Raw genomic sequence first — 19,923 nt, 5'->3', positions numbered from 1 at the left:
AATAGCTTGAATCTAGAAGAAGTAGGATTTGATTAAGAAAAATGGGTGAGATTCATAATTCAACTTCCAAGTTTGAAAGCATCTACAAAAAGACCCAAACAAACACCAGCTTTCCAATAATTGATCATAACAACTAAAGACTGAAATTTACCAGTAGATAAAGATGGTGATTTTCTATACATTAGCATTCCAATTCCTTCAATGGCAGCAACAACAACACCAGCAACTAAAACATCCCAATCGCCTGTTTGCCCAAGAATGGTTGCTAATGCATTTGCTGTATAGAAACCTAATAGAAGTAAAAAGACTTTCATCGGGAAGTTTTTTCTAGCTGAGTTTAGCTTTGATAGTAGTTGTTTTCCACCTTTACCTACTATTCTGCCTAGTCGAGTTTGTCCAAAACCACCATTGTCGACATTGAAGTTATCTTGGTTTCCACTGTCTTGAGTCCCACCCGTGTCTAATGCTAGGGCTATACTATTATGTTTTCTTCTTAAGTTACTGTCAAAAATCAATGAGGAAAGAGGCAACCAAGTTAGGATAACTAGATAGCTTGTATAACAAAAATGCAAAAGTATCCCGTTCTCTTTGACAATCCAAGAAAATGAAGAAGATAAAGGGTAGATTTGTAGCTAAAGTTCGACCAGGGCCGCGCACAATCGTTTCGGGTGCCCAAACTGGGGTTAAAAATTGAGGTCCTTCATGTCGTGAAAAATAAAAATAAAATACTTAATGCCGTAAAGATGTTTCTAGAGGATCTAAATCCCCGGCCATTTACACATAAACACACTCTTAAGTCTTAACCACGGAGCCAGAATTTGAATTGTAAATATACACCATTGGGGTCAAAAAGAGACGCTTTGGGTACTCCCGGACTAGGCTGACCTAAGTTTATAAAAGGGATGGTTATAAATCTCCGATCTTCAAATCGGAGAATTGGTGTGAAATAGGATATGAACTTCTGATTTGAGAAGCTTTTAAGGGTGTACCAGCCTTCTTAGTCATAATTCATAATAGTGGATAATCAACTACAGGTTCTCGCGAAAATGTTAATGTGAGGAGAAATCCATTAAGACAGAGATCCTATACTGAAAATTAAGGGTGGAAATCGGTCCAGTTTGTCCAACACGGAGCTAACTTCTCGGTCCGGTCTTGGTCGGGTGGTTCATGCTCGGGGTAAACGGGCTGGTCAGCCGGTCAAGGTCATTAACCATTTCCCGCCTGCTAACTACCCGTTTGACAGGCTGGATATACCCGTGACGGGTGTGGGTACCAACGGTACCGCACGAACCCGGACGGACCCGTTCGGTACCATGCTTCCTGGCCGTTTTCCCACCCCTACTAAAAATGGATAATTACAGGGCTATTGATCAAGTTCACAAGCTATGGACTAGTTTAATGTATTATCTTCTACCATGTTTGAGGAAATAACTACACTATGAATATTTTATCCTAGCTAAGAGTGAAAATTTTCGATTGATAGAGTTTGGGGTTTAGAAAGTATTAGCCCTAAGCAAAACGCCTCAAGGTTTTCAATCATCTAATCATATACATTATAGGTTAATTGTCTCGTCAACTACACGGGAGAAACATAACTAAAAGGAAACGATAACAAAGGTGACAAATTTACAAATAAAATATGGGAAAAGTGAAAAGGGGAGAAATCATATACACTAAATAAAACATTTGAAGATTAATCGAGCCATCTTTTTCCATAATCAAAAGAATGTAGTGACCCTAAACACCTCAAACTAAACCTAAAATCAAAATTAGTGAAAGCACTCCACAAAAATCAACTAATCAACGAATACCCATTGTGAGAAACTAAAAGATAATCAAAGATTAAGAACTGAAATTCAGAAATCAACAGAATATAATCGAGAGGGACAGAATAGGAGAACTTACATTGATGAAAAAGGTTGATAATTGTTGGAGAGGAAGGAAGAATGAAGACGAGAGTGATAGGTTCCGAGGATCTTCAATTCAGCAGCTAGGGTTTCCAAACTACAATTTGGGTATCTGTAATGGAGTTGAGGAGAGAGAGCAGAGATTCGGAAAGAGAAAAATGTCATTTTCTGGTTTGTTTATCTCTCTGCCCTCCAACTTCAGTCTTCAGTTTTCACTAATACAAAGAACCAGAACTAATAATTCCTTAAGACTTCCCCTCTCGTTATTCAAGGAACCGAACCAAGTTCTAGGTCTAACTTTGTCTTTAGGTAGAAATTAGAATGCTCCTAAACCCATGAGCCTAGCGGTATGCACGGCCATGGGTAGTGAAGTGAGCTGATCGAGTGAATCGACAAATTTACTTCAGAGAATTCCGCAAGTCCACGAGTTTAAGGGTGAGAATGGGGGTATGTGCGGTCATAGGAAGTGAAATCAGCGGATCAGGTGGATCGACGAATATGGATGCCCCAAGTCCATGAGCCTGTGGGTGGGAATGGAGGTATGAGAACCCGCCCATGAGTAGTGAATTCAGCCGATCAGGTGGATCGACAAATTTACTTTTTGGAATCCAAAGAGAGCACAATAGAATAATAGATTAGAATAGATCTTATGAATTTCGCTAACATTATAAGGTTAGGACCCTAAGGAGCTCGCGAGATAGGCTCACTCACTCGAGTTACTAACATTTACGCTACTAACGACATAATAACCGAACACATTTTGAAATGGAAGGAAGTAAAAGTTAAAGACTTGACAATAGAAAAATTGTCAATTCGACGTAGAGTTAATCTGAAGATATATTTTGTACGCGTTTATTATAATCACTTTTTATTACCTAATAAAGGAGATTTAAAATTCATAAATCTGTTATTTAACGGTCATATAACAACTATAACTGAAAAATAGATTTTACAATATTCTCATTACAAATTGTACCTAACAACAAAATTGTCAAATATCAGATAAAAATATTAAACCAGTATAAATTTCATTACTAATCTTAAATGTCATTCGTTAGTTTTACGCATCAACAGATTAAGCTAATAGTATATCAAGAATAAATTGTGAAGAAAACTGTAACAAATTTGTAGAATCCTAAACTAAACCAGACAATAAAAAACGTCACACTTCTCGGATGATTGGATTCGGTCTAATAATAAACGTAGATCTTTACGCGGTACATTTAGATGTGAGATTTTTCAATTTTTATTTTACATTTTTTTGTGTCCAAGCTGTTTCTATTTTACTTAAAGAGTGTAATGTTTTGAGGTTAGTCTTGAAATCAAAGCTAAACCAGACACATATTTAGAACCCCCGTTCCCCGTTTAGGGCAGATTTACTTACGAGATTATATAAATCAAACAAGCGGATCGAAACCAAACCCCAAGTAAAAGAAAGAAACAAATAGAAAACCCGAAAGAGAACTCGTTCAAGGGTTAGTTGCTTGTTTCAGACTTCTTCATCACAGAAAACCCCTTGTATCTTCTTCCTCAATCTAATCTCCAACTAAACCTCTTCAATCGGTGACAGTGGTAATCTCCCTCTCTTTCTCTTTCTCTCACTAAAATTTTCTCTGTATAAAGCATGGCACTTTCTCTCTTTATCTTATTTTGTAAATTGTGTTTTTTTGTTTGATGTTTTGTTCTTCAAACTGATAACTAGGGTTTCTGTTCTAAAGCAAGTTTGGTAATTTCCTTTTTAAAATTTTGAATTAGTGTTTGGGTTTTGGGTTCGTGTTAAACTGTCAAAGTTTGGGTTTTTATGAGAGAAATTTTGGATTAATTGAAGATTGTTGCTAAATTCCGCTCTAAATAATCGACTAATTCAGGTTCCAGCTTTTCTCTTTTTCCGATCCCTCCTCTACTTGTGTTTGTTTGAGATTTATTGGGTGGGTGTTTGATTTGCTATTTCGGTTGTTTAATTTACTGAATCTGAATCTGTAATTTCTGCCCATATTTTTTTGTTTTATGAGTTGTTTGATTGTTCTATTGTTAGGTTTTTATGTGCTTATTCCAGTTATAAACACTACATGCTTAAATTATCAATTCCCAGTTTAAAATAGATCCAACACTCGAATTTTCGATCTTCTCTGATGAAATTTTGCAGTTTATAAGTACCTCACGCTTTTTAGACTTACAAACTTCACCTAGATATCCAAGAACCTTTATGATTTTATTCGTTGATCTTGCTTCCCCTTGCTCTTTTAGTAGCACAAATCTGTGTTTTAATCCCCAATTGTTGTTTTCTGCAAATAAGTAGCGGCCCAATGAGAATTTTTTATTTCATTGAATCTTGTTCGTAGTCTGCTTCCTAAGTTTCTACGGACAAACTTTCTTTTTCTTCCTGATAAAATGATTGAAGCTTGTTGACTTTATTCTACTTCTTTCCTTTGTTTGTTGATGATCGTTTGACTTAGCTCACATCTTATGCTATATTGTCATACGATTCATACCCTGTGATAGAAAATCCACTCTGCTGGTTGAAGTTGTTGCTTTCTCTACATGCTATGCTTCCCTTTGTGTTATTGGTGCATTTTATCATTCCTAATGTCTAATTATACATGTTTAATTGAATTGCAGCTTTGGACAATAAGGTGGCAACCTTTTGCGCGGCCCAATAGAAGTATTTGATCATGGCGGACTTAGAAAATTTGCTATTGGAGGCTGCAGGAAGAACTGGTGCTCCAGGCAGGAGCAGACACCCTCGCCCTCCAGCGAGGAGGAAACGAGAGGGTTCATATTCTGATGATGGAAGTGATTCCAAGGATGATGACTCTGATGATGGTAAAGGCTATGTAAGCAGAAAACCCGCTGGATCTCAGGTTCCATTGAAGAAAAGATTGGACTCCTCTGAGAAAGATGATGATCGAGGTAACCGAGGCGATGATGATGATTATGAAGATGATGATCGCCGAGGTGGCATGAGCGACGATTCTGAAGTAGGAAGTGACCTTTACAAGGGTGATGAAGACAGAGAAGAGCTTGCGAAAATGACTGAACTTCAAAGGGAGATGATCCTATCTGAAAGAGCCCAAAAAAGAGATGACCAGCGTCTCACGGAGAGGGTTAGAGCAAAACAGAGCGAGAAGAAGCCACAACCTGGAAAAGAGCCGCCTCGACCGCCTTCGTCTCGTGTACGTAGTTCTGCTAGAGCTGCTGAAAGGGCCAGCGCCAAGGATGATGCGTTGAATGAGCTAAGAGCAAAGAGATTGAAACAACAAGATCCTGAAGGACATCGAAAATTGAGTGAAGCAGCTCGAGGAAGAACTTCTGTGGCCCGTCACTCTTCACCAACCAGGAGAAAGTCCTCCAGGCCCGCGAGTCCAAGCAGTGATTCAAGCCAAAGCGAGAGCAATAGTGGAAGTCGTAACAGAGCCGAGGAATCAGCAGATGATAATGACTTGGGAGACAGCGATGAGGACAAACCTGATAAGGATGCTCTAACATTTGAGGATGTAAAGGAGATCACGATTCGAAGATCCAAACTAGCCAAATGGTTTATGGAACCCTTCTTTGAAGAACTGATTGTCGGTTGCTTTGTGAGGGTCGGGATTGGGAGGAAGAAGAATATGAGCATTTACAGACTATGCATGGTTCGAAATGTTGATGCCTCAGACCCTGATAAACAGTACAAGATGGACAATAAGTTCACTCACAAATACCTAAACTGTATCTGGGGCAACGAAAGCTCGGCAGCTAGATGGCAAATGATCATGATATCAGATTCCCCTCCACTGGAGAGAGAATTCAACGAATGGGTGGAGGAAGTTGAGCGAAGGGGAGGAAGGATGCCAACCCGCCAAGATGTGATGGAGAAGCAAGAAGCTATACAAAAAACCCTAACTTACGTTTATTCTGCTGCTACTGTAAAACAGATGCTACAAGAGAAAAAATCAGCTTCATCTAGGCCTTTGAATGTTGCAGCTGAGAAAGACCGTTTAAGAAGAGAAATGGAGGTAGCAGAAAGCAGACGTGACATATCTGAAGTGGAAAGAATCCGAGCAAGGTTACTGGAGCTAGAAACTTCTAGGCAATCAAATTCAAAAGACTCAAAGGCTTTGAGACTCGCAGAAATGAATAGGAAAAATAGGGCTGAGAACTTCAAAAATGCATCTGAAATGAAGCCAGTGAACACAAGCTTGAAAGCCGGAGAGGCAGGTTATGACCCATTTTCGAGGAGATGGACAAGGTCGAGAAACTACTATGTAGCAGACGCAGCAGCAGACGAAGATGTTACAGCAGCTGACGGTGGTGCTGGTGGTGGTGATGGCCCATTAATGTCCGGAGGAGTTCTAAATGGTGGTGTTGGTGTAGCTGCAACTGTGGCAGCTTTAGAAGCAGCAGCTGATGCAGGAAAGTTGACAGATACAAGTGCACCTGTTGATCTAGGAACAGAATCAAATTCTCTTCACAACTTTGATCTTGCAATCTCATTGGTCGAGCTTCAAAATTTTGGAGGACCACAAGGAGCTCATTTGGGATTCATGGCAAGAAAGCAGAGAATAGAGGCAAAAGTTGGAGTAAAAGTACCCGAAAATGATGGCAGAAGGCATTCTCTAACTCTTACAGTTGGTGATTATAAGAGACGAAGAGGTCTCCTTTGAAACATACAGCAGCCAGCTCAGTTTGGAAACAGTTCAGGTAAAATTTACCCCGTGGAGTTCTCCTTGAGTTCTAATCTAGAACAGGGTGGCTGATATTTATAAACTCCCATCAAACTTACCAATTTTTATCCATGTTGTTCGTACTTGTTGAAATAGAATTATCGTACAATATCTTCTTTTAAGTTACCCATCGATAATTGCATCTAAACCCTTATCAACTTACCGATTTTAATTTCAGTTGTTGAATTAATGATGAATATTTCATCAATTAATGATTGAGACCAAATGGGTTCTAATAGAAAATTATAACCTGGTTTTGAACTTTTGATGCATATTGAGGTTGTGAATTTATGTTCTGTTGTGAGTTGAGTTTGTTGCAGTTGGGTGGTGTTGTCCTATATCCCGACTTCGTTGACGAAAATTTATATTCGGACCTCGGAGCACCATTGGCTTCGGAATCCAAACCTCGTGGTTTGTTAACTTGGGGTGGAGTGTGGACTTTGCCCAGCTGAGCAGAGCTGGTACCCAGCTCACTTGGGCACCCAGATGGGCGCAAGTGAAAGGTGCTCAGGGCTTGAAAGCATTGCTTGGAGGATGAGCCATCCTTCCCTGAATTGAAACCCACAGGGGGCTGCTGCCTTATTTGGTCTTAAGCTTGGGGCCTTTCTTACAACATTGGGTGTGGTCATGTTTTCACCATAGTGAAAGGCCTGTCTGTTTAGTTACATCATCACTAATTCACCATGGCATGCCCTATGTAGTAGGAATACATGGTAGCACAAAGATAGAGATATAAACCATCTCAACACTTCAAGAGGTCGAGCAGAGCAAACACACAACGTTGACGCAACCTGGTTGTGACCTATATCATATCTTGTATATGGCCCTGGGGCCCTGCTGGATCGTTTTTGGGCCGTTAGTGAACACCAAATGATATATACAGAGAGAGAGAGGATTAACTCGTCGTTTGGTCCACATGTAAAATGGAATTATCCTCCAAAGAATGTTTAACAAAACTATCCACATCTCCGATTCTCTTCTACTTAATCTCATCTGTACTCCACTTCCTCTCCACCTCACCCTATTTTCCTGGCAAAAGATCGTCAAAGGCAATCATCAACGCAAAAATGTTATTTCTTCTAGAAGGGAAAGAGCTTCTTCGTAGGAGATTTGGAATTGGAGGGCCAGATTCCAGACAACTCTTTGCGTATGGTTTAATAGACCTTCAAGGAACTCTTTGCCGGACTGAGAGGAAGAAGAGAGAGAGAGGAAATAAAATTCTTTCATTTTTTCGAACTCACGGCTAGAAGTGTCTGGCCAATTTCTGTCGGAGAAGAAAGGGGAGATGGAGGACAGATGGGGTGAAGTAGAAGGGAGAAGAGAAAATGACGTGGATATTAATGTTTTAACAATTTTTTTGGAACAACCCTATTTTGGTCCCTAAGGGTATTTTTGAAAAAGTTCAAAAGATTTCAGTCCGTAGAAGGTAAATCGAACTACCAGACACTTGATTATTGGGGACGAAACTACGAGTTAGTCACAAATTTGGGCCAAAAAGTAATGAACCCCTATAAATAAGACAGTGTCTAAAAAAGTGAGGAATCTTATTATTTCATTAAGCTAAAAAGTAGGAATCTAATCAGACAACAGTTCGATTTTACAAAATGAAATAAAATCAGACAACACTTCTACCACATCTCTTCCCCACGATTTAAAAGCGGTTTCTTCTCTCTCTCTCTCTCTTTCTCTCTCTCTAAACTTCTTTCTTCAGCTTATCAAAGGCTTGCAAGGTTATATGGCTCCACAATAAGTTCTCAAGTCGGCTAATTGTTTTGGCTCAGCTTAGTTACTACTTACTAGTGTTATGACATTATTATGTGAGGGAACTTTGGGGAAATGGTGCTTTGTCCGGCCACTCTACCAGTCTACCGGAAGTTGGGAAAATGTTGTTATGTCCGACCACTCTCTTCTGTGTGAATCCCGTGCGAGTGTCGTGGCTGGACTAGGTTTAGAAAAAGTGTTTCAATTTTTTCTCTAAATCAGGCTCGACCACGTCACCCAACCGGCGGGAAGAGTAGTCGGGCATAGTATCATAGTTGAGGTAGTCGAGTCACAAAAGATATGTATTTTTTCTCCAACACCGATCCCTCCTCGCAATATTAAAAAGAGAACACCCATCCCTCAATTTGGCCATTTCGGTGGAGTCCCCTCAATACCCAGTTCCTAGGGTTTCCTAGGGTTTGGGCGACCCGTTTAAGAAACATAAAAAAGACACAAAAAATTTAAGTCAAACGAGACTTGGGACGAGAGTAACTTGGGTTTCGGCGATCTGTTTGATGAACAAAAGAAGAAGAATAACATAGAAAGTCCAAGTCCAACGAAACCAGATTTGTCAGTGGAGAATAGTTTTGTCCAACAATAGCACAAGAAGGAAAATTTTGGTGTATGAGATTCCTTTTACTTTATTGAATTTAGTACTAAGTGAACATATATCGAGTACATGTGACCTCTCAATGAAAGTTAGTTTCACTAATACTAAACAGACTCATGAGAGTTGCTTGATCAAAAATCCGCAGACTAAAAATGAACGGTAATAAATTAAACAATTACTCGAATAATGTTGTCATCTTTTCCTATCGACGCACATTTTCACATTTTAGTGTTTAGCTTACGAAGTTCAAGTTGTCTTTGTCTTTCTAGAACCCTCGTTATCCTCAATCTCCACTAATATATTAGTTTTGACTATCCAAAACGCCAAACATACAGAAGTACATAATAACTAAAAAACAATTCAACATAATAGAAAAGATTTAAACACGTACACAAATACTAACAAATTTGCATATAATTATATTAAAGATTAAATTATTCAAATAAATATTTAATCACAAGTTATTGAGAAAGAGACAGACGATGTCGGAATTTTGGTATTTTTTTAGTTTAGCTGCCAGGCTAGTTAACATTATAATTTGTTGTTAAAATGTCAACCAAATTTATTCATTCTTTTTTTCCTTCTATTGGAGCTAAGATATTAAAATGATTTAAGGCTTACCCTATCACAACTAATTGGGTTGTTTCTCACTCATAATTAAGTAATTAACAAGAACATTCTCACATGCTCTAAAAGATGGTTCGACCTGATCTGGTTGACGACGTGACATGTATATGTTCCACTGGTAGGCGAGTCATAGTCGAACATTATTTTGGGGCTTTATAGACTTATCCGACGAAAAAGTCATCATCATATGCTATGCTATTTATCATAAACACAAACAAGTCAATCATGATAATGCTCCTATAACTAATTATAATTAAGCCAAACTACAAGCCAAAATCCAAGCCATAATTTTCTTCAATGTTTTTTAGATGCTTTAACTACTCAAAAAGCCAAACTTTATCTTTCACATTCCAAATTTTTCATCCAAAAAAAGTTGTCTAATTTTTGCCGCCACTGCCATTAAAATGCTTCTCTGCAACTAAACCAAAGAACAAATGGAACTACCCAACAAGAAGAAGAACAAGTAGAAGCAAAATTCAGACCAATCATGAAAATGGGTAATCAAGATTTTATCTTTTTTCATTTTCAAAAGCTAAAAAAGTTCTTTCTCTCTCTACTTTGTTGTTTCCCTACTTATATTCTTGCTCTACTTATTCTAATTCTTCTTTCTTATAATGGAGTTAGCATTTTTTGTATTCAAGTTCCTTTTCCGGCCAAAATCTCACCGGAATCTAACCGTTTTTCATCAGAAATTATAGTGAGAGAAACAACCCAAAAATGGTCAACTTCTTCTTCATCTTCTCTCTCTAGTTCTTCTGTTATGTATTCAGTTAAAGAAGAAATTCCAGATTCTAAATTGAAAACCCATCTTCCATTTTTACAAAAAACTTCTTCTTTTGTTAAAAAATCAAAAGGGGTTGGAAAAAACAGAACAATCTTCAAGATTTTGAAAAAAAATGATCTAACTAAACAGTTTTCAGTTAGAGTTAACGAATTCTTTCATGGGTTTTCTTCAAATTCTTCAAACTATTCTTCTTCTTACTGTAAATTAAGGTTCTTCATGACTTGGATTTCATCTCTTGAATCATTTGGAAATCGCGAACTTTTTACAATTCAAAGTGTTTTTAAATCACACCCAAATGCTTGTTTACTAATAATTTCAAATTCCATGGATTCAACCAAAGGATTTGAATTGTTAAAACCATTTAAAGATCAAGGATTTAGGGTATCTATAGTTTCGCCAGATTTCGATTATATTTTCAAGAACACATTAGCACAAGACTGGTTTGATCATCTTAGAAAAGGAATGGTTGATCCTGGGGAAGTTTCATTAGGCCAAAATCTATCGAATTTGCTTCGACTTGTAGTTCTATATAAATTTGGTGGAATTTACATAGACTCTGATATTATAATCTTGAAGGATATTTCGAAACTTAGAAACACAATTGGAGCACAAACAATTGATCTAGTAACAAGAAATTGGAGCAGATTAAACAATGCAGTTCTTATTTTCGATAAGAAACATCCGTTATTATATAAGTTTATTGAAGAATTTGCTCTAACTTTTAATGGAAATATATGGGGACATAATGGACCTTACTTAGTATCAAGAGTTGTTTCAAGATTAGATTCAAACCCTGGTTTTAAATTCACCATTTTACCGCCACAAGCGTTTTATCCGGTGGATTGGAGTAGAATTCAGAGTCTTTTTCGAAGGTTTAATGGGTCGGTTGATTCGAAATGGTATTCATCGAAGCTTCGGCAAATTAGGCAAGAGACATTTGCAGTTCATTTGTGGAATAAACAAAGTAGAAAATTGAAGGTAGAAGAAGGAAGTATTATCGACCGGTTAATGGCGGATTGTTGTATTTTCTGCAATTCGTCGGTTTCGGCTTTGTAAGTATATATATTTAGAACAAGAATGTGAGTAATCATCTTTCTTGTATTGATCTTTCTTTGAGTATAGCCATGGCTGATGATCAATATCTTTCTATCTTGTTTGTTGTCTCTTAACTTCCATTTCTATTCATTACTTTATAGGTCAGATCTAAACCTGACTCGAGGTCTGATTACCCGGAGTCAGATTTCAGACAGTTTGTTTTTGTCTATTTGTGACGTCTGACTCGTGTAAATGGCTGATTTGGGTTGATTTTGGAACGATTCATATCATAACCGGTAGACCTTCAACTGGGTCACTGAAACTATACCGGACGAGGCCACAACCTGCAAAGCTCAAAAAGCACACAGAGACAAAAAACTACAAAATGAAAAACAGTAAGGAATCAACTTCGAAATTGGTACTGGAATAGAAATAAGGTTAACTATCCTTCCTACTATAACAACATATATCGGTATTGACTGGCTTCATCAATACGATTTTCGCCATAATATATACGAATGTTGAATCTATTTTATACAGAAAAACTCATCTGAACTTCGAGAAATCTCCATTGCCACAAATCATTCTTTCTCAACTAGTGGGTCTACTTCGGCGAGCTCCATTTCACTTTTTAACAATCTTTCGTCACCTTTCTGGAACAATAACTCGATTTGCTCCAAAGACTTTCCTTTCGTTTCAGGAACGAAAAAATGAACAAAAGCAACTGAGAAAGCAGAAACTACGAAAAATATGAAGAAAGTTCCTGCCACTGTTATTAGACGTGATACCGACAGAAAAGACATGGAAATCAGACCACTACTAACTCTATTCACAACTGCACCAAGAGCTGCTGCTTGAGCTCGGATTTTTAAAGGGAAGATTTCGGATGTTAAAACCCAACAAATCGGTCCCATTCCCACCGAGAAGAAAGCAACATTAGCACTCACTAAGAAGATTGCCAATCCAATCCCAACTTGTTCATGTCCGGAGAAACAAAGCGAAACGACTAACCCGAACAAACAAGTTGTCATTCCTATTGTGCTCATATATAACAATGGCTTTCTTCCAACTCTATCGATGAGAAAAATGGCGACAAGAATGAAAGTTGTTTTCGATATTCCTATAGCAACAGTAGCAGCGAGAAGAGCAGTTTTATCTTTGATACCCGCTTCTTTAAAGATCGTTGGACTATAACAAACAGTAGCATCAATACCTGTCATTTGTTGGAAGCATTGAATTCCCATGCCAGCAATCAGCATTCGTCGAAGTGAAGGAGATGGGTTTAATATTTCACGCCATGGAGCTTTTTCTTCCAACTTCTTTTCTATATTCGAGTTTCCTGCTGCTTCTTGGATTTCAGCTAATCTGTCTTCCACTTCATCTGCATTTTCACTAGTTTTTAAAAGAACAGATCTTGCTTCTTCGATACGGTTTTTCATAACTAGCCATCTTGGAGATTCAGGTATTATGAATAAAGCAATTCCGATAAAAGCAGAAGGTAAAACCCCAAGAGCGAGCATTACCCGCCAGTTATAATGAACAGGAAGTCCCGAAAATGCATAGTTTGAGACATACCCAAGAAGGATTCCGAAATTTATGAAGATTTCAGGGTAAGAAGTAAGGGATCCCCTAGCAATTGAGGGTGCTATTTCGACTATATAAACGGGAGCTATCATAACTCCGAATCCTATTCCTATTCCAGCCAAGATTCTTCCGATAATGAGTACTTCAAACGAGGGAGCAAAAGTCATCACAGCACCACCTGCTTGAAAGACAATGGCAGCAAGAGCCATAGTCCATTTTCTTCCGATGGCATCTGAGGCTTTTCCTCCGGCTAAACTACCGAAAAGAGACATGATGCTCAAACAACCGACGAGAACTTCAATTTGTACTTCTGTGATGTTTAGATCTTCTTGAATGAATAGAATCGCTCCACTCATTACTCCTACATCTGCAAATTGAAGAGCCCAAGCATTCCAAAATCATAAAAACAAAAAGTACAAAATAATAGCTAGACATAGAGTTTACAGAAGGGCCATGTTAGTTTGGAAAGGGCCCGAGAAGGCCATCTATTGCCACACCGGCCCAGCCTGGCCAGTGTCACGGCCCAAAGACGTACCTGTCGTGTTATGTTCCCGTGCCAGGCCGTGGTTAGACATTTTGTCTCCGGCCACGACTCGACCCATTTACAGGCAGTACCTAGCATGTCTGTGCAGTGTTAAAAACACCCTGATTGTTGGCCATGAATAACCCATTTATTGTCTACTGGTCCAACATAGCCCGTTTTGGATGGTCGTCAGAACCAAGTTCGGACCAAATGGTTCGTGCCCTACCACAAATTTTTAACTAGCAAAGTATGCGGGAATATGTCTCTCTCGTATCCTTAGTAGGGTCGTGCGATCCACCGGTATAACTCGTGGATGAAATTCGACTCGAGGTAAACAAACATGAAGATCAACCCATTGTCATATAGGAGGAAGATGCCTAATCTTGTTCTTCTCTAATTCTATATCAATGGAGACACCCAAGATATAACTAAGCATGAAAAATTGTTACCTAAGGAGAAAACCAAAAAGAGAGGAAACAAGTAACAAAGAAAGAAGAGATTTACCATAACCAATAATAATTGTGTTGAGAGAAGCAAAAACAGCACAAGCAAAAACAAATCTCTTTGTATTGATTCTGTGGGTATCATTTATATGATTTTGATGTTGATAATCACCATTTTTGAGGTCCAAATCTATCTTCTGGTACTTAGTTTTAGCTCCCAAAGAAAGGGTATTGCTTAATTCATCTCCTTCCTCATTTTCTTGTATACCCCTTAATCCCATCTCTAGATTACCAGACAGGATGCCAAAAATGGAAGCTTGAAAATCCAATGTAAATTTGGGTTTTTTTTTCTCTTCTACATCTCTGAATTTTTATGGGGTTATAGAGATTCAAAGAATGAATTGAGAATCAGAGAAATTCCAAATTGGGTTAGAGAGATCCAAATGGGTGTTGTTGTTAGAGACAGGTTGAGTTTGTAGAGATTCCAATATTAATGGAAGAGGAGATTTTGTTAATCATCCATGGCCAGGGGTATTTTTAGAGAGAGAAAACTAGAAAGAGAGAGTAAATGGAAAGGGTGTAAATGAGTGGTTAAGAGGAAATCTTTTGTGGTTTTTGAATTAAAATTTCTCCCACCATTAAAACAGCTTGAAGAATGTTGGGGACTAGAGGAAGAGTTTGGAATGTGTCAAATCATGGTTTAATAGTGACAGGACATAGAGTTTGGGTGGGGGGTCTCGTCCTTTTGCCTCTTGGGCCGCCCCTCTTTTGATTCTCCTAGTAGGCTTCCGACTAGCCTGAGTTCGTGTTGTTCAAGCCTAGCACGGGTTAGGTTCAATCCGAGTGCGCTCGAACTGCCCTAACCCGTCGACGCTAAGAGTGAAGCTGTGCCTGTCAAGGCAACCCAAAAGTAAGAAAAAAAAAAAAAGGAGGGGCGTTATAGACACACCGAGAGAGTTTTAACAGGGTAAGGGTTGGTAAACAGGTGCATTCATATACTATCTAATAATTTGTGTGTTCCTTTCCTACAAGAATTCAACCTTTGAATTCGAGAGAAAGAGGAATAGGCCTGAGAGATATGATAGGAATCTTGCGTAGAACACTCTTAAGGCGATCAACACGATCGATAAAGTTAGAAAAGCTAGGGAAGAATATAGACACCATAAATTGAGGTTCTTTTTCACTTTTATCTTTGGGTTGGACAAATTTCCTATTTTTCTTGTTAGAAGCTATTTTTTTTCGTATTTCTTAATGCTAATGGAAAGTCATATGGTTAAATTTGACAGAATGAAGAGAAATAAATCCAAGGAGCGGGCAAAGGACGACAAGGTGTTGGAACACGGACCCAACTCCCACCCTCCCGAAGAAGAACAAAGTCAAAGTATCACAGACTCAAAGCGATGACAATCGCATGGAGGAGTGAGAAAGTCAGTAACCTCTTCCATTTCTTGGTGCCAGAGGTTTCATTTGTAAAGTTCAACTACCCAAAACTATGTGGGTGTTTCATTTTATTTTGGAATCGAAAATTTTGTCATTGCTTAAATATCATAGCTTTATATTTCTTTGGATACTTTGTTACTTGAAGGTTTTTACCAAATTTTGAAGTTCAATGTTGTCTCTCACTCTCTTTCGACATAATCTCTGCAACAATGTGGTCTTGGGAAGATGTGTTGTAAGTGAACAAATTCAAGAAACTAAAACGAAGTTGCATATGTTTATACGAGTTTACGAAAGTTCCCGAACAGGGAGCCAAAACTAAATAAAATATTGAACATGGAGTCAGTCCAAAGCTTTTCAAATTGCTTGATAAACTATAACCAATTGATACCTAACATGGGCAACCATCAACCCTCCAAGCTCTTAATTAGTTAATTATTTGCAAACCAGATACAAATCTTTTGTTTTCTTCTTAAACAAAAAAGTCAACATCCTTATTATGTATAAAAACAGAAGAAAAAACAAAGGGGGGGAGAAAGAAGAAGAACAAACAACAATGGAGGATGAAATCAAGAACTTCATAAAGGTATGGATCTATGCTTTCATATCATTAACTTACTGTTATTTCATACCTTCAAAAATCCCACAAGGAAAATTCAGATTTTTCTCTCTCCTCCCAATCTTCTACTTATTTGTAATTCTTCCTTTGTATCTAACTACTGTCACTCTTGGAGGATTTATAGCTTTGTTCCTAACTTGGCTAGCTAACTTCAAACTCCTCCTTTACTCATTTGGCAAAGGCCCTTTATCACCTTCTTCTTCTTCTTCTTCATCATCAATTTCTTTCTTAAATTTCTTCTTCATAGCTTCTCTTCCTATCAATACCAAACAATCAAACAAAACCCCGTATCTCAAATCGAAAAACCATGAATTCTCATTACTAAAGTTTGCCATTAAAGGCTTAATCTTAGTTCTTCTTAGTCTTATTTATGAACATAAACAACATATGAACCCAAATATAATGTTAGTGTACTATTGTTGTTACCTCTATATTGGTCTAGAATTTGTAGTAAATGTGGTTTCAACTATGGCTTCAACTCTTTTAGGTATCGAGCTCGACCCACAGTTTAATGAACCATATCTTTCTACTTCGTTACAAGACTTTTGGGGGCGAAGATGGAACTTGGTTGTAATGAATACACTACGACTTACTATATATGAATCTATAAAGTATGTTTCTACGGGTATACTTGGACCAAAATGGGCGAGTCTACCTGCTATATTTACTACATTTCTAGTGTCAGGATTGATGCACGAGCTTATATTCTTTTATCACGGTCGAGTTAAACCTACGTGGGAAGTTACTTGGTTCTTCGTTCTTCAAGGGTTTTGTGTGGTCTTGGAGATTTTGGTGAAGATGAAGGTTAATAAAAGATGGAGGTTGCATCCTGTGATTTCAGGACCTTTGACTGTTGGATTTGTCATGGCAACAGGATTTTGGTTGTTTTTTCCGCAGCTTATAAGGTGTGAAGTTGATGTTAAAACGAGTAGAGAGGTAGTTGCAGCGATTGAATTCGTTAAAGATATAGGTCGACTCTGTGGTATACTGCAAACTCAATTCTGAATTCGAATGATAAGAATGTGTGCGACAGCAAGTCCTGAGTAGTTGGGATTGGCTTGTCACTTTAGTAACTCTTGAATCAGATTGGGTTTGAGGGTAACCTAAGCTGATCCCACGATGAATCCCCCGAGTCAATCGTTATGTATGAAACTACATTTGAGTTTAATTCAAAGTATGAGAGACCAGGGTCCGAAGCTTACCATTTGTGATAAAAATTCTAATTATTAGAGTGAAGTTTGTGTGTGTATAATGTGGTATGCGGATACGTATTGGTGTTTGAGTCTATAGACATCCATATATAGTAGTTAGTGAAAACTGGATAGAAACTCGGACAAGGTACTCGGCTCGGACTGGTGGGCGTCGGGCACCGGCCAGTGTCAGTGTCTAATCCCGCCCTGACAGCTTAGACAGTAAGACAGGGACACTGAATGATCATTACTTTACCAAGTCATTCAATAGATTATTACTTCACGATCCCCATTCACATGTACACTGCTCATATAACAATGTTTCATATCAAGAAATACACGTGTAGAGCTCATGTGAAAATGATGAACGGGTCGAATTTTACAAATAAAAATATCATCCTCACATAATGTCAAAGAAGGATTAATTTTAATAACTCGATTTTGGGTTCATCTAAGTCTAAAACTTAGATGTTATTTATCTTCTTTATGAATGAATGCTTTGCAGTTTCAAAGTTTATAACTTAGGATCTAGCTTGAGCAAGTTCATCAATCATGTCAAGAAAGAGAAAAAACCATACCTTCAAAACCCTTGGAAAAGAGAGTTCCCTTGACATCCCCTCATATTCATCTGGTTTGAGTTTAATATTCATCATGTGTTTGTCAAATTATTAATGTTGGAGAGAACAACAACAATAGTACTAACAGATGAAGCAATTTGACAAACACATGATGGACAATCACAAAAGAACAATCATTACCTCTTTCAACAAGTCTTTCCTTAGTGATTACTTTGTCAGTTTTGATGGGCAATTATACTGTTGTCATTGTCTTTTCAAATAATCATCTTATTTTCCTAGGGTAGTATCTATTTTTCCAAAGTCATACATAAATTATTATTTTTGTTTGGTTTGTGATGTCCAACTTATCTTAATAGTTTAATAGCTTATTTTGATTCCTAAGAAAATTTAGAATCAGACAAATCAATTATATTTTTGGGTTCTTACTCCAAAAATCTTTAGTCCACCCTAATATTAATATAAACTTTTAAGTCAAAATAATAATTATAATGGATATTTAGTCCAAATTGACCCATCTCTATAGAAAAACAAATCTATATCATTTCTATTTATTCATAATACCCATTATAACTTTTTATATAAGAAAAAATCCACTTTTGAAAACCAATCCCCAAAATTTTCTTTCTCTTTTTTTTCTTCAGATTTTTCCATTGATTTCAAACTTGCTATCTGCTTCGCAATATACACGTTGTTTAGTATCAATTACGTATGTTTCTACAACAAAACACATTTAGTATAGTTAAAGTATGTCTAGATGTCATAGTTACAGTGTTTTTCTGTTTATTGATTCTTGTTTTGTTTCATAAATAACGTGTTATTTATTGTTAAAGTTTCCTACTTTATTTCATTTTTTTTATACTCCTATGTGTCATACACAACGCATAATGTATCAATAATGTTTTTTCCAAAAGGGAAAAAAAACTAAAATCCTATTTTCTGGGAAGAGTGGACCTTAGTTCGTTTTTGAATTTTATTTTGAGCCTAAAATCTGTGGACCCAAATCAAAATTATATCGTGTAAAGATCAAAAAGACAAACGCCACATAAATAACGACCAAACCTATCATCCTGCCAATCTACCTACCACTTTGTGAACCATTACATGTTGAGCAATCGCACCTCGAAGTAAATCGGTATTATACTAGTACAATTAAACAGTTTGAGTATTTATGACCTTCATCAATTCGAAGTTTAAGATTATCATAGTACATTATGCATATAACTATCACTTACCATTTCATCCAACATCGGTATCAAATAAAAAATAAAAAGATGTAATTCAGTGTAGGTTTGATGGTGTGAGTTAGATCAAAGTTCTACATACATTAAACAATTATGCACAAGTTTCACATAAACATCACAAATAGGGGATAACGTGTTCCACATCTTCTTAAAAATACGATAACACTTTACATTTTTTGAAAGATTGGATCCTCTTAAAAATGTGAATTCTAGGTAAAGAACTAGCTACTTCTGCGGAGAAATTCAAAAGGGAAGTATACAACATGGTTGTTTGATATCCAGTTAAAAACCCTAGCATATACAGTAAATATACACTAAACTATGTCCCAATACTATTGATGTTTAAATCAATAGATAATCGATTACATAGGCACTAATGTAAAACACATGGAAGCACTAATATTCGTAGCCATTTGTGAATAAGCTAAAGTACAAAGCATATATTATTGTAATGTAGAATAAATTATAAAGGATACATTATTGTAGCTTAGCTTGCTGATATGGCCTCATGATCATCATTTGGTAGTGTAATAGGTATGTAAGAAAAACCACAAAATTTGGGCCTAATTACGAAAAAAACCCACTCGGGAACAATAATGTTAAAAAAACCCAATTTTTAAACTGTTAGCAATACTTTTGAAATTGTGACAACATATATAATTATGTTCTTAATTATGTGTGAACAAAAATAAATTTGTTCATACATTTACAAAATTGTTGAGAGCAAATACAAAATTGTTGAGAGCAAACTGTGTTTTGTTCAGAAATTTTCAAAAATGTTTTGTAATTTCAACTTTTGGGTTTTTTTTTGCATTATTATTCCTGGTTGGCTTCATTTGATATTTTGACCCGAATTTTGGGCCTTATAATTTTCCTCATCT

At 37.1% G+C, this 19,923-nt stretch overlaps 5 protein-coding genes and 1 long non-coding RNA gene across 7 annotated transcripts; 3 read left to right on the top strand and 3 right to left on the bottom strand.

The window, feature by feature from the left end:
• Window positions 1-6: 6 nt before the first annotated feature.
• On the bottom strand, window positions 7-2,189 carry NPQ7 (antigen receptor-like protein (DUF565)). Of its 2 annotated transcripts, XM_086662265.1 has the most exons (3): window positions 1,906-2,189; window positions 371-501; window positions 7-289 (listed from the first exon to the last, which is right to left on the bottom strand). In XM_086662265.1, exons 1-3 carry the CDS (start codon window positions 2,070-2,072, stop codon window positions 60-62), a joined length of 528 nt encoding a protein of 175 aa, XP_086518391.1. In that variant the 5' UTR covers window positions 2,073-2,189; the 3' UTR covers window positions 7-59. The 2 variants fall into 2 exon arrangements, with proteins under 2 accessions (XP_086518391.1, XP_086518390.1); XM_086662264.1 differs by having other exon boundaries at window positions 7-501.
• Window positions 2,190-3,131: 942 nt separating this feature from the next.
• VIP5 (plus-3 domain-containing protein) lies at window positions 3,132-6,882 on the top strand. Its single transcript, XM_086662263.1, has 2 exons — window positions 3,132-3,479; window positions 4,527-6,882. Exon 2 carries the CDS (start codon window positions 4,580-4,582, stop codon window positions 6,548-6,550), a length of 1,971 nt encoding a protein of 656 aa, XP_086518389.1. The 5' UTR covers window positions 3,132-3,479; window positions 4,527-4,579; the 3' UTR covers window positions 6,551-6,882.
• Window positions 6,883-9,971: 3,089 nt separating this feature from the next.
• Window positions 9,972-11,544, top strand: LOC147560178 (alpha 1,4-glycosyltransferase family protein). Its single transcript, XM_086662271.1, has one exon. The coding sequence runs from the start codon at window positions 10,096-10,098 to the stop codon at window positions 11,446-11,448; it is 1,353 nt and encodes a 450-aa protein (XP_086518397.1). The 5' UTR covers window positions 9,972-10,095; the 3' UTR covers window positions 11,449-11,544.
• A 269-nt stretch (window positions 11,545-11,813) lies between these two features.
• LOC147560177 (putative polyol transporter 4) lies at window positions 11,814-14,672 on the bottom strand. Its single transcript, XM_086662270.1, has 2 exons — window positions 14,039-14,672; window positions 11,814-13,378 (listed from the first exon to the last, which is right to left on the bottom strand). The coding sequence occupies exons 1-2, from the start codon at window positions 14,256-14,258 to the stop codon at window positions 12,009-12,011; spliced, it is 1,590 nt and encodes a 529-aa protein (XP_086518396.1). The 5' UTR covers window positions 14,259-14,672; the 3' UTR covers window positions 11,814-12,008.
• Window positions 14,673-15,798: 1,126 nt separating this feature from the next.
• On the bottom strand, window positions 15,799-17,991 carry LOC147560175 (uncharacterized). The gene is made up of 2 exons (XR_015234767.1): window positions 17,802-17,991; window positions 15,799-16,289 (listed from the first exon to the last, which is right to left on the bottom strand). It is a non-coding gene; the product is annotated as an uncharacterized LOC147560175 (long non-coding RNA).
• Window positions 16,003-17,269, top strand: LOC147560176 (putative long-chain-alcohol O-fatty-acyltransferase 5). The gene is made up of 2 exons (XM_086662269.1): window positions 16,003-16,064; window positions 16,153-17,269. The coding sequence occupies exons 1-2, from the start codon at window positions 16,003-16,005 to the stop codon at window positions 17,036-17,038; spliced, it is 948 nt and encodes a 315-aa protein (XP_086518395.1). The 3' UTR covers window positions 17,039-17,269.
• Window positions 17,992-19,923: the final 1,932 nt, after the last annotated feature.

The sequence above is a fragment of the Eschscholzia californica genome, unplaced genomic scaffold, assembly GCF_041429995.1.
Source record: "Eschscholzia californica isolate CP2 unplaced genomic scaffold, dmEscCali1.0.p SCAF_2, whole genome shotgun sequence".
NCBI classification, from domain to species: domain Eukaryota; kingdom Viridiplantae; phylum Streptophyta; class Magnoliopsida; order Ranunculales; family Papaveraceae; genus Eschscholzia; species Eschscholzia californica.
The sequence above is the reverse complement of the archived record's forward strand: the minus strand, read 5'-3'. Positions and strand labels throughout refer to the sequence as shown.

Excerpts from the sequence above, each read along its gene's own strand:
- NPQ7 (XM_086662264.1), bottom strand. The coding sequence starts at position 2,072 with ATGACATTTTTCTCTTTCCGAATCTCTGCTCTCTCTCCTCAACTCCAT. Across the intron at positions 502-1,905 it reads TATCAACCTTTTTCATCAAT|TAACTTAAGAAGAAAACATA; the intron begins GTAAGTTCTCCT and ends GATTTTTGACAG.
- VIP5 (XM_086662263.1), top strand. The coding sequence starts at position 4,580 with ATGGCGGACTTAGAAAATTTGCTATTGGAGGCTGCAGGAAGAACTGGT.
- LOC147560178 (XM_086662271.1), top strand. The coding sequence starts at position 10,096 with ATGAAAATGGGTAATCAAGATTTTATCTTTTTTCATTTTCAAAAGCTA.
- LOC147560177 (XM_086662270.1), bottom strand. The coding sequence starts at position 14,258 with ATGGGATTAAGGGGTATACAAGAAAATGAGGAAGGAGATGAATTAAGC. Across the intron at positions 13,379-14,038 it reads CACAATTATTATTGGTTATG|ATGTAGGAGTAATGAGTGGA; the intron begins GTAAATCTCTTC and ends TTCAATTTGCAG.
- LOC147560176 (XM_086662269.1), top strand. The coding sequence starts at position 16,003 with ATGGATCTATGCTTTCATATCATTAACTTACTGTTATTTCATACCTTC. Across the intron at positions 16,065-16,152 it reads ACCTTCAAAAATCCCACAAG|TATAGCTTTGTTCCTAACTT; the intron begins GAAAATTCAGAT and ends TCTTGGAGGATT.